Source organism: Drosophila simulans, chromosome 3L, assembly GCF_016746395.2.
Source record: "Drosophila simulans strain w501 chromosome 3L, Prin_Dsim_3.1, whole genome shotgun sequence".
Classification (NCBI taxonomy): Eukaryota; Metazoa; Arthropoda; class Insecta; order Diptera; family Drosophilidae; genus Drosophila; species Drosophila simulans.
The window spans coordinates 6,471,553-6,485,082 of record NC_052522.2 but is presented as its reverse complement, the minus strand read 5'-3'; the positions used below and the strand labels follow the sequence as shown (position 1 = coordinate 6,485,082).

Here is a 13,530-nt window from a genome sequence, read left to right as displayed (position 1 = left end):
CTGCCTAAGTCAACAGAATTAAAGCGTTTAATTAAATCGCAAAAACAGAATCGCTTAAAGCCGCAACAAAATCAAAGCCGCAAGTACAAAGATAAATAAGTGGCATTGTCGGTTTCATTTCCGGCTGCAACATTTGCATTCAAATCGCTGTGGCTGTGTGGGTATTCGCCGTCTATGTCTTTGTAAGCGGTATATAAGTAGACTTCCAACTGGTTTTATATTTAGGCGGTTGCCTCTGCTTAAAAGCACTGAAAAAGAAGGCAATAAAAAGCAGCACGCCGCGGCTGTGAAATCTAAGGCAAGAAGGTGCTGGCCTTGGAGGGGGGGTGGTGTTGGTTTGGATTTGTGGGTGGCACTCCCACTTAACAACAGCTGTCGCTTCCTCAGCACCACCCACCACCACCCCTTTTGTATTGGCTGCCACGAGTTGGCCTCGACTGTCTTTCAGTTTCTCACTTCATCAGTTACACCAAAAAGGAGACTCTACAATAAATTTCGCTGATTGCTTCCGTTCTTTCCTATTATTTTTTTTCGGCTGCCGCTTCGCATCTACGTTGGCTCATTTTTTATGCCGCTTGATAAAGTAATATCCGTTTTAGGTTCGCCTGGTTGTAGGTCCTGCCAACTAAACCTTACAGCACTTTGGCGGACTTTACAATACCCTCAGGCCCCCGAGAAAGTGGTAGAAAGTCAGTTTGGAGCACTAGGGGTGGGGTTTATGTGGCAAAATGCAAATGGTAGGGCATATTAAAATATTACGCACTCTACAGTCAATCTTTTGATCCACAGTAAAAGAGATTTTTAAGGCTTATAACAAATAATAACAAAGCTTCTTTATTATATAAAATATTGCAAGTACCGAAGCAAATTAATAATTCTCAAGAGCAAACGCTGGAGTTAATCCCTTTAACAAATAGAATATTTTTTAATTGCTGAAAGTTATTCAAAGTGCTATACGAGTAAATGTAATTAAACGAAAAGAGTTTAAAGAGCTCCGTATCTATTTAAAAATGAATAATGCGATAAAAACTTCAACACATCCCCCAACAACCGCAATTGCCGCAACTTGGGCTGAATAATTAAGGGGTATTAACTACAAGGTATACAAAAAATGTCAGTATCTGCAAGTAATGTGCCAACTTTGGGCTATAATTTGGTGGTCCCTCCCCGCAAGACCCCAGCCCCTCACAAACTGCAGCACTTTTGTGGGTCTAACACAGATTTGTGGCCTTGGCTTTTTCGGGGGTGAGCACAGTCCATGGGGCGTATGCGTCATATCAGCACACGCATACGCCGTGTAGGTCAATGCTGTTAGACCAAAACGAGAGTTTGTGAGTGTGTGGCTCTTGCCATGTGTGCATGTGTGTGTGTGTGTGTGTACTGGTGTAGGTGTAATTGAAACTTCCGCTTTGGTCAGTTAGCGCAATTTAGCAAGCTGCAAAAAAGTTAGGCACGGCTGAAGTAACAGGCAAAGTGCAAAGTCCATTGCAGCTACTTGGCTTTCATTTCAATTTAAACTTTGGCAAGCTAAAGCCAGCACACACACACATATCCACACGTACACTTGGCTCACACATGGACACATGCAGTCATGGAGAGTGAAAATTATTTAAAATTATTTATTTCACAACAATTTTCATTAGGTGGCCAACTGCAATGCAGGTTGCCCGCATCTCCGCATGCCCCTTACTTTTTCCCACACGCTCGGCACTAATTCACTTTTGCTGATTTCTGTGAAAAAATATGCGAAAAATGCCTTGAGAGGTTTGGGTGGATGTGCACTCATGTTTCATATATGAAATAATTATATGTGCGGTCAGCACAGTCGCTGCCAAAAGGCCGCCGACTGGCTGCGGGCAGTGCAGCATTTTCCCTGGCAGTTTCTAAAAAATATAGGGGAAAAAAATATACAAAATTTGTGGCACTGCTACATGGTCCATGTTTCTGCTGCATAACTTTTGCGGAGATTTTCCTCAACCGAGGGACACGCCCCCTCCATTTTGCCGCCCCCAGGGCCACTGTCATCGTCTATGTGCAAAATTAGTGGCAAGCTGGCAAGATGTAAGGGCAACAAAAAACGCCAAAGGAAAATGCAACTGGCTAAAGGTTAACAAGCGTCAGACAGGCCACCAGCAAACCCTGGGAATTACCCTCCGGCAGCAGAGAAAAAAATCAACGAAAATAAATAAAAGAACTTATAATTTTTGGCCACCACACACAGAAACCGTAAAAATGGCTGAAAAAGAGTCTGGCCAAAAGAGGAATGTTAATGAAAAGCAAGCGTGAAATAAAATCATAAATTTTCCAGTGGGGGAGTGAAAAATGCTAGTTTTCCACAGCGGGCTTTGTTGTTTTGTTATTATATGGCATTTGTATGCACATGCCAACGAGATGGAGAGTTGGAGGAATACTTAGAGCTAGAGCTGGGAATTGGACTCGGGTGAGTGCATTTGCGGTAAGCCCCCGAATGCATACAATGATAATGTTATACTTGGCGAAAGTGCTAGTATGTGTGTGCGGTTTGGCAAGGATTTGCCCCCAGTGAAGTCCAGTCCAGTCCAGAGTCCTGTCCAGAGTCTAGACTTGGTTAGCTAAGCCGGCGATACGATGAGTAGTTGTCATAGAAATGGGTGGGGGCAGGAATGCGGATGAAGTTGATGAGGGTTAGAATGAGCAGAAGTGAAAGATGGCCATGACTTGGGATGGGATGTGTGTGTATTTAGGGAAAGTTGAATTAATAACGCAAAGTTCCGTAGGGAAAGGGCTGGATGTGTTCCATTTATGTTAAGTCCTGTAATAGATTTGTATTTCGTAGTAGCCACTCGTCACTCAAACTCGAAACCATCTAAACTAATAATATTGTCAGGCTAGCTTTTAAGTGGTGTGGAACTTTGCTAGCCGCCAGCCTTATTGTGACTCAAACCTTGTAGTGAGCTTTTCAACCGCATTCGTCACTAGGTTAAATCCAATGAATGAATACAAATTTTAAAATATCTAATAAATTACAGGCCTCGTCCCAACCATTAAAAACGTGTTAAAATATTTTAGAAAATTGTGTACATCTTTATTATTTCTTTAACTACTTTTTCTTGAATGTATTTCTTGTTGTGTGGTTGATGCTTTGCTTCATTGATATTTCGCACTGGAATCGCTGTTTCAACCTATGTATATAACGTGTGGCAACTTAGGCGAAAACAATTCGAGGCGTTCTTTGCTCTAAACATTAACTAATAAAATGCATTAATCTGTTAACAATTTGTGTGTTTCCTCTGCGCTTTGTTGGTGTGCTTACATAAGTAATTCGCTATGATTAATGCTAATCTGATTGTTATTGTTATTTATGCGATTTAGCTATAGCACTTCGTTATAGGAGTTAAAGCCAAGAACCGAGTAACGGCAACATAGTTCTGATTTCAACGCATTCGCTCTCTATACATACATGCATGTATGTATATATAGTATTTATGTGTGTATCGTATGAATGCTGGTGAGTGTATATATAAATTCCATTTGTCGACAATTGCACAACAGTAAAAGTATAGTAAACAATTAATAATAATGACTCTAGATATGGCCGGGCCCAAATACGATTTGCACTATAATTTTTGTGTGTTGATTAACTTGATGTACTTTGTGAGTGAGATATCCCTAGCAGTATGCAGTAAGTTCCTAAGTTTTGTAATTAGTTTTACTTTCTTCGGTTTCAATTTGTTATGTTAGGTTTGTATTTTGAGTCCAGCTACAAAACGTTGCATAAAGTTGTATAAAAGTTTTGGTATTACCATTGTTTCCATTTGACTAGCGAGTAAATACAAAAACCCAATCGATTTGCAGGCGACAGTTAGTTCGACCTGCACACACCGCATATATCTGCGTGTATATAAATAACATTATATAGTATTGTTAGAAACGGCTGCTATAAAATCACTGCCACAGTAATGGCCAATATCCCCATAAGACTAACGTAATCGTTAACTCTATGTATAAGTAATTCATAAGCGCTAATATTCGTTTAATGCAACAAGTCTATGTGGGATCATCATCTCATCCTCCGTCGTCTCTGGGTCGATTTCTGCCCCCTCCATTTCCGTTTCCATTTCCCTCATCGGATCCATCCTCGTCCTCCTCCTCATCACCGTCCTCCTCCTCGTCCGCCTCCTCCTCCTCCCCATCGGACTGCTCGGATCAGTCGAATATGCAGACAAAGATGCGCAGACAGTTCATTCCCACCTTCTCCCAGCATCCATCCTCCGTGGGCCGACCCTCGTGGGCCAGCCGCATCTTCTTGGGATAGTTCTTCGGACTGCTCCGGTCGCTCAGGTGAACGGGCATCCGGGCGTATTCGGCACGCGGCTGGCGGAACTTCTCCAGCAGCTCCGCCTGCTGATCGGTGAGGTTCTTTAGCTTTTTGCCTGCAAAGTATAAAGAGAAAATATTAGTAAACACTACATTTTTCACAAAAACTATTCACATTAGTAATAGTTGAAAATAAAATATCATTGCTTGTATCTTTGAGTAGAAAATCAACTATTCTAAGGCATACTCCCGATAAGACTACATCTTTACTGCCTTTGTCACATTTAAATGAAATATTATTCATTTTTAAATATTCAATGCGCCATTAAAATATATATCTACAGAATGTATATTATCTAGAAAATATTCAGATTCTGGGTAACCAAACAATGAATAAGCATTAAAAAAATAAATTTCCCAAAACAATGTAGATAAACGCTTAAAATTTTGTAGCCAGCTCGTAAGTATTACTAAACTTATAAATAGCATCTTCCTAGCTTGCATTAGCGAACTAGATCATTGATCTTGGTTCAGTGAACTGCAATAGATAAGCCCACACTACTGTTACTCCATAAGGTTACTCACCCTCGAGGGCGTCGGTGATAAGAGATATCTCAGTGGGTGGCAGTAGCTCCAGGCGTTCGCAGCATCGCCGAAATTCGCTGGCGGTCATCCGCAAGTAACGAGGTGTGAGGCATAGGGGACCGAGGACAGTGCGACGGTTCTCCGGCGTGGCATCGATATGCTTGCGGGCGCACTCCGCCAGACTCCACGTGGCCAGGCACTCGAACAGCGTGACCTCCGACCTGAGCTGCAAGGTGTCCCTCTTGACCAGCGTCTCCAGCTCCTCGAACCTGAGATCACTGATCTCCGGCATCGAAAGCTGCAGCTCCGCATGCATATCGATCAGCTGGAGCGTGTTGTGCAGCAGCGCCACGCCGTAATCTTCGGTGGTAAAGGGATTTGGGTTCGGAATGAGGTTCTGCTGGGCACCATCGCCCTCCGCTCCGTTTTCGGTGGACTGAGAGGCCTTGGCAGCCGCCAGCTGCTTGGCCGCCGCCTTCGCCTTGGTCGCCTTCTTTCTGGCCAGCTGCTGGCCCGTCTCCTGGGTGGTGATCACCGTCTGGTGCTGGTTGGTCAGTGCGATGCCCTGGTAGAACCACAGCGCCTTAAAGATGTCCAGTGCCGTGGCGCTCGAGATTCTGAGATCAAGTTCGCGAATGCAGTAGATTATCTGGAATAGTGAACAATAGGAATGTTAGGAAGCAGATCAATATATATATATCCACTAGTAATAACTTACCAGATCTGGAACGTTAAAACGATCGGATAGCTCGAGTATCTTGAGCAGGTGCTTGTGATCGCGATAGGGAATGAAGTGCTTCTCCATGTAGCGAACGATCAGCTCAAAGTCGTTCTTGTCCACGTTGAGTATCTGGAAATGGTTGTCGCTCTTGCGACCGCTGTTCGGACCGGCATGGATGAGCTTGGCCAGCTCCACACTCCGCTCGAGCACCGACTTCCGTTCGCATCTGATCATGTATCGATCATCCCCATTGACCACGATGAAGTCTATGTAGGGATTCACGATGATCGGAACACCTGTGTATATGTTTGTTTGACCCCGGGAGTATGTTGGTGGCATCATGTGGGCGGGCGGCGCACTGGGCGCCGGAGCACTCTGAATGGCATCCACGTGATGGCCATCGGGTCCAAGTCCGAACGGTAGCACCATTCTGTTCGGCTCGAACTCGTCGTTGTTGTTTTGTTTTTGTTGCCTTTGGTTGTCCTCCGGACCTGTGAACTGCTCCTTCTCGACCTCTGCCCCCTCCCGACGCCGCAGTGCCTTGTGGACCAGGGCGCCCACCAGCGGGAATTTGGTGATACGCTTTTCCTTGACCAGATGCTCCTCCAGATGGGCGCTGAAGCGTCGCAAGTTGTATTTGTTACCAGGACGGGGCTCTAGGCCGTCCCTGTCGTGAAAGGCAGTGATTTTGCTGGAGAACTGATAAAAGAAACATACAGTGTGAGTTTTCCAAACATTTAAATTGCTGCTGTAAAGTTATGTTTACATCTTAAATGCTGTTTACCAAATTGAACATACTATTTAATATAACCTTTTTAATTTGATAACGAAAGACTTCCTGATTGATTATTAATCACTGCACAATACTCGCATTTCAAGTACTCAAGCTTACTGTGGCTGCTCTGTGGCTATCAACGGTCTCCCGAGGGAACTACATATTTTATCTGAAGAAATAGGTGGATATTATTTACGACCCTTACGAATGGCCAGTTAGTCATGCCGGCCGGTCGACGATTTCGCCACGCCGGGAAAGGTAGTTATTTTGATGGCCGTTGTAAGTACTTTCCCACCTGACTGATTGATTCATTGGCTCGCTTATCAGTCAATTGGCACACTCCAAAACATAAATCGTTTAGTGGTCTAAACAGCCTTTAATCGCTGATTTTTGCACTCGACAATAAATTAGGCGTGCTATCTGAAAGTACACGCCGTCTAATTAGCCAACTAGCCGAGCCCCAAGCCCAATTTTTTGGGGCCTGTTTCAGTTAGCATAAGTTCCAATCGTTTGATTACCGCCAAATCGTCTGCAATCCATCATACTATAGCCATAAATCATGTCCAATATCGAAAACGGGTGCACTGCTACCAGCTCGACAGCCAAGTTTCCGCGTGATTATTTAATTCCCCTAAAAATACTAACCAATGATAGGGACAGTACCGAATCGTAGGGGTAGGCTCCATGATTAACTTGGCTTTTTGACATATAAATTCAACAGACAACGCAAGTCACATAAGCAGAAGGTACTTCATCAAATTTATTTCTGATTATTTTAATTTAGTTAAGTCCTAAATGCCAATCTATTCAAATTTATTGCTGGTAAAAGCTGGGTCAAATGCCTTTAAGACATGAATAGTAAATTGGGTCTCAAAGTGTTTGCATAGTAATTTAAATTAATTTTTAATCGATAAATTGGTCTTTAAACTTTTTGAATATTTAATTACAGTTCTTGTCTGGTGCTCCAATATTATTGCATTTTTATTACATAGAAACTTTCACCTACTTTTACTTGTATAATGATTTGTTTGTCACAGGAACGATAAATATGGAAGCATTTGGAGGCTTGAGAATGATAAGATTGTCAGTGTGATATGCCATTAATATGGCCGATATCGAAGATAAAAATAGTTTGAAGCTTAAAGAATTTCCAAAAGTAAAACTCTTTTTATTATAAAACACAAACGTCCTATATTATTCGTATATTATTGATTTATTTTATAACATGAATGACCTGCATAAAGAAATTCTTGTTCTCAAAAGGTAAACATTTATATCTAAGCGAATTTCAGAGGAAAACTTTCTGAACTAAAGCCTTCTTTGTTCATTCGAAAAGTTTGAATTATATAGTTCCTGTTCTTGTTACTTTCCTAAGTACAATGCAAACAAAATTAATTGTGGCACAGTGAGATTGCGAGCAAATTCGCGCCGGTGCCGCAAAACATTAAAAAAGAGTGTACGGAGGTATATTAATAAATAAAATAAATTATACGGCGATGTTTGAACAGTTGTAAGGAAGACGGAATCGGTCTTGAAGTGTTGACGACCGTTCCTCGTGGTTCAAATGTGGAGCTTTCCAGAGAGGGGACGACCGTATTCAAATATTTACCCAGTGAACCACAAGGGAAACTGCGACGACTTGTGATAGTCTGATAGTGCAATAAATAAATTATCGTATGCAAATAAATTTATGGCTGTTCATCGCTCGACTTGAGGCTTTATCATCTGCAGAGCAACCGCAATGGGAGATGTGTTTTATGTACAGCACAGGCATCGAATTAGCACTTGGGAGTCATAAGTTGATTTCCTTTTGTTTATCAGCCCGCTCGATATATTGTTATTTGGGGCGTAGGAGGGTTGGTCAAACCCCTAATTGGCACCCAGACCTTGTCCAAATTTACACTTGAACTTTACAGCGCACATGTCACTCGATTTCACTATCGCAAATTATCATTTATAGCATGCACTTCTTACGCTTTTTTTGTTGTTCCGGCTTATCGCAGTAGACGCTTTGTGCCATCAATCAATCAAAAGCGATTTACTTTGGCCCAAGATATGTTGGAAAATTTCAACTTTACGGAAACCTTTTGATTTATACTTTTGCCAATCGAACTTGGTAATAATTTCTAATGTTGTAAATCACGCACTAATTGTTTTTTCGAGTTTTGGGCTGTGGGTGCTGCTGTATTTTCGCACGATTTCGAACCGAACACCACGAGTTTGAATTGTCGACTGCCATTCAATCCTATTTGCGAACTGCGACGTCGACAGCGGCAGCGAAGTCGGCAGCGAAGCCTGCGGATGTGCGGCAGAATGCGTCATGATCGCTGGGGTAGAGGAAAATGCAACAAATTCGGAGATAAGTTCTATTAAACCAAAACAATAGGATATTTCGTGCCTTGCAAAGAACATAAAGACAGAAAAAAACATTTTGAGACTATTTTATTATTATATTTAAGCTGTATTTTATAGTAGCTTGTATATACTGTTTGTTATTCAGCAAAAATGCGATAGGAGCATTGTTTCATATTATTATTATTATATATTATTCATATCTTTGATTGTATCACTGCTTCAGTTAGTTAATCAAAATTAAATATATTAGGGCTAAGTTTAGCTCGCCCGCATCTCCACAAACTTAGAAGTTGCAAAAAAGACCGAGGGAAGCTGGCAAAATGCAGGTCGAGCGGATATGAGCTCGGATACTCCGCTTCGCAGCCTCAAGAAGCACTCACAACTCGAATTATCAACTCAATTTGGTGGACAAATAAATCAATTTGTGTGCCAAAGAGGCAAATGGCATAGTTAAACGCAGCGCACCAGCAGCTGGAGGAAGATTTCACAGTTGGATGAATCAATTAGCACGCCGATTGTGGGTGGATGGAGGATCGGATTTCGGATTTCGGATTTCAGAGTGGGTGGTGTGTGGTGGGTGTGGGAGTGTCATATTTGACAACTGTAATTGTCGCAGGCGCTTTGTGTACGCACGAAATTCGCCCCATTGATAAGCAATGCAAACAGCACAGTGGGCATAAAAAGTAAATGCCCACCCCACACACACATACACACGAGTGTGGGTTGGCGTAATAATAGCAACGAAGAGCAGTTTTCCAAGGGCCAGGCAGAAAAGCAGAGTAGTTATCATCGGCGGCCAAGGCCGGGACAAAGCTGAAAAGCTGCTCGAGTTGGTTCTGTGTGCACAAGTATTTATGCAGCCAGCGAGGGCTGCCACGGAAGTTGGCGAAGGTAGCTGCCAGAGAAAATTGCGATTAGATAAAACTAGCTACCATGCTTATCACTATTTTTATCGATTCAGTTCTTAATGCTGCGCTTAACGACTCGGCGACAACTTTAAGTAGTACTCGCACACAACATATTTAAGCAGATTAATGCAATTATTTAAACAGTAAAAACATTTGTCTCACAACTCTAATTGAACAGTTCATAGTTCCAGCTACTAAGCTACTAAGGTATATCTGCTTAAGATAAATATCTATGATACTCTTCGATCTGCCCTCGCTGAGGCATATGCTACTTCAGTGTTTACATATGTATTTCGTGTGGGGCTACTGGAGCAGCGAAGACTGCTAATGAGTCCCCATGTAAAGCGGAAGCTCCAGATGGGAAAAAACATATGAAACCGGCCAGAACAACAGCAAAAACTGTTAACAGTTAGCACTCGAAGTTCGCCTCACGAACGACCTTGACATTGGGTGGCGGCTGGGCGGTTGGGTGACAACAGGGCCCACTGTGCACGCATTTCCCCAAGATCAACATAGCGATTGGATCGCTTGAAACCCGTTTACGATCGCCGGGCCGAAACAAATATTTGCATTTATAAGGGAAAATTTAATTAGCAGCATCAACAATGTGGAGCAATATCGATATTTACGCCAAACAGGCGGGCGGCGAAAATGTTTAATTAGTCGAAATTTAACATAATTACTCACTTTTTGGCTGCCGGTAAACAACACGCAATATGCGCGGTTCAAAGCAAACAATCGAACAAATGAAACTGCAAATAAACAAGCCAAAGAATTCGATGGGAACGAACTGGGAGCACAACCCATCTAATCTCAGTACAATTCGCTTCCTGATCCGCCGAACTGCCAACTTCAAATTCCACCTGCAATTGCCGCACAGTGTTCAAAAATAAACCACTTGCCACATTCTTGGGCGAAGCAGGAAGAGTTCGCAGCCAGTGCGATGGCTCCTCTATTTATACCCATCCTAATGAGGTGGTTTATTAAAATTAGCCCATGGGCAGCAGTCTAAGTACTGCGAGATTATGAAACTTGGGAAACAGTAGAAGCTAGAAGTACTTAAAAATATATGCACGCTCTCGGGAAATGCAACAAAAATGCAATGTACATCTTTTGAATGGTATTCTATGAAAAACTTTACATTGTACATATGTTTCTACTGAGACGAAAACTTGTTTTGTCATTAACATTTATCACACTTTACGGTTAACGAACTCCATGTCGAAGTAGCAACCTTTTAATTGGCATGAAACCCATCATTCTGATAGTCACACTACCATTATTTTATTAATAAGCAAACGTTCTTATCTGTAACAAATACGGTTTGGATTTTGAACTTCTCACCTGAAGCCGCCTAAATGCAGTACTTCGGATGCTTAATTCAATTTGCCATGGGTCTGACGCTTTATCCGTAGACACCTCCATTCCGTGACTTCCACTGACTCATCCATTTCGCGGAGCGTTTGTTCTGCGGCCAGGCACCTTATACTACACATATACTACATATCGATGGCACTATGGACACCTTCGGACAGGACAGCGTTTCACAACGGGAAAATGACATCATTTGATTTGATTGCGGACAAACTGAATGCCGCGAGGCAAATACAACGAATTGAATTTGTTGTTTGTTCTTGGCTTGGAAAATTGCATTACTCATCCATCCCCTGCGAAGATCCAGCAAATTGCTCGCTGCTCTTTTGGCAACGCGCCAAATATGCCAATTTCAAAGTATAAAAATTGATTGGAGGAAAGGTGGCAATTTTATTCACATAATTCCTTAAACTGAAATTTTATTACTATCTCTCGAACTAAACTGGTTTCAAAAATATTTAATTATTATTAAATATTTCTGGTTTATATTATCAAAGATTACCAAAAACAACACTACCTTAGATTTACAAAAATTGGCTAAAAAGGAATAACAAATAATTAAAATTTCCAAACAATAGGCGACAAATCCAATTTCCTTCGGCTTTCATAGAAATCAAATTTTAGGGAGACTTTGGAGCTAACAAAAGCGCTGCCTCCCGAATTGCAAACAAAACACGAAAACGGGAAGGGCGAAAAACCCACCCTCGAAGCGCAGGAAAATCGCTGGGGGTGGGGAAGGTGAAGGAAAAACCCTACGCAACATGTTCCATGTTCGGCGGGGAAAACAAAAGGGCGAGTGGCCACTGAATGAAAGTGGAGCAAACAGTTGGAACAAATTTGCAAAAGCTGGCAAAAGAAAGAGGAGACCTTTGCTAAATTCATGGGGCTTGGCATGGGCCAATAGAGCAATATCAAGAGCGCGATTTTGGGATTTCTGGCGGGGATTGGGGTCGGCTGGCGCTGGGGCAACCAGTTGGTGCCAAGGGCGAAGCTGGGGAATGGACGTGAGTGCTCGTAACAATTGACAATGCGGCGTATGCGCGATGGATGCCCAGCTGATGATACAATGAAACACTGACACAGTGAACGACTTTCCACACACCCATATACGCGCATAATTACACCCACACACACACTCACACACACACAGAGACGCAGAGAGTCGGAAAACTTTCCTTTGAACAGGCTTTCATTCGCCAGTGTCTGTGTATTTTATGGATACACAATTTATGTTGGCCAATTGCTCTCCTCTGTTTGTATACAGCATTCCTTTGCATTCTGATTAATTATACACAGAGACTTACCCCAGTTTATGAATTTGTCGGATGGGCCAACTCTCGAGTTTCGAAATTTATTCGCCAATTTTCAGCTGAGATAACTATGAACTTCCGCCCCGATGCCAAAATCTTCAAACTTAATGCAATTTCTGTTTACGCCAATTTGTTTATGCTAATATTCAGATACATATATACAGATATTTTGGCAATATAGCACCGCCGATACTCGCGTATATATTTCCGTTTCGATCCGATGCGATCCGAGAGTTTTGCGCGCCTCGTGCCAAACGGAATTGGGAAAGGCAGCCAACAACGACGACGACGTCTCCGCTCGAGAGCCAAAAAGCGTATATACAACAAGATTGGTACGAAGAGCGCCAAGCCAAAAATATGAAAAACAAACGAGACAGCAGGAAAACATACCAAATTTCCCGGGCTGGCGTTGCCACCACACTGGTCCATGTCCAAAATATGGGAACCATATGAGTTGGTGATCCTGGCCAGGGCTCACAAATCTTCAGTTTCACTTGTGTTCGGCCCGGAAAGGCATAAGTCGAACTTAAATCTGTTATAATATTTGAAAATACCTGCCAGTTGATGGCAAAACACCAGCCGTCTGGCAACATTCCACCGGAATTGGGGGAAAATTCTCAGCAGCTTTTCCGCGGCGGGACATGCGCATAGAAACTTTGAGCACGACCCACAGGTCGTATGATTACTCAGCCAAAAAAGACGCAACATTTTCGAGCGTGTGATAAGACACAGATACTCCGCTGCGGGGACTTTCCCTTTCGGGAGCGGAGCAGAGAGGGAAATGGAAAAGCCAGGGAGAGCGAGAGTGCGTGGGCGCTTCTAGGGAGGAGGCCCACTTCGGGCCTAGACAACGGAGCACCACATTGAGGGAGGTAGGAAATTTATGGCTCTTATCAACACAGCCGCCTGGCCAGCGAGCACCACCAGCCACAAATATCGGGCAATGCAAACCAAACGAAACTAGGTCAAATCCAAGCTGCCAGTACGGAATGCTCCATCCGGAAAATGTATCGGACGGATAGGGGAATTATTTCTAATTGCCAGCGGACACGAACCGTTTTTACGGTTCAATAAACCATGTATTATGTTGACCCTTACTGAGAATTTACAATGGAATCAATATTACATAGTTTTTTTTTAAATTTTAAGTTTTCCGTATGTTTATACAATAATCCACCATTTTTACCGCTCATTTAATTTAATATA

At 42.6% G+C, this 13,530-nt stretch overlaps 1 protein-coding gene across 2 annotated transcripts; it reads right to left on the bottom strand.

The window, feature by feature from the left end:
- Nucleotides 1–3,040: 3,040 nt before the first annotated feature.
- On the bottom strand, nucleotides 3,041–12,887 carry LOC6737033. Of its 2 annotated transcripts, none has more exons than XM_016170965.3 (4): nucleotides 12,715–12,887; nucleotides 5,600–6,301; nucleotides 4,882–5,530; nucleotides 3,041–4,412 (listed from the first exon to the last, which is right to left on the bottom strand). In XM_016170965.3, exons 1-4 carry the CDS (start codon nucleotides 12,751–12,753, stop codon nucleotides 4,186–4,188), a joined length of 1,617 nt encoding a protein of 538 aa, XP_016030667.1. In that variant the 5' UTR covers nucleotides 12,754–12,887; the 3' UTR covers nucleotides 3,041–4,185. The 2 variants fall into 2 exon arrangements, with proteins under 2 accessions (XP_016030667.1, XP_044778952.1); XM_044923017.1 differs by lacking the exon at nucleotides 12,715–12,887 and adding an exon at nucleotides 8,352–8,639.
- Between the last annotated feature and the right edge of the window lie 643 nt (nucleotides 12,888–13,530).

Excerpts from the sequence above, each read along its gene's own strand:
- LOC6737033 (XM_016170965.3), bottom strand. The coding sequence starts at position 12,753 with ATGGACCAGTGTGGTGGCAACGCCAGCCCGGGAAATTTG. Across the intron at positions 6,302-12,714 it reads ACGCCAGCCCGGGAAATTTG|TTCTCCAGCAAAATCACTGC; the intron begins GTATGTTTTCCT and ends TTCTTTTATCAG. Across the intron at positions 4,413-4,881 it reads TATCACCGACGCCCTCGAGG|GCAAAAAGCTAAAGAACCTC; the intron begins GTGAGTAACCTT and ends TATACTTTGCAG.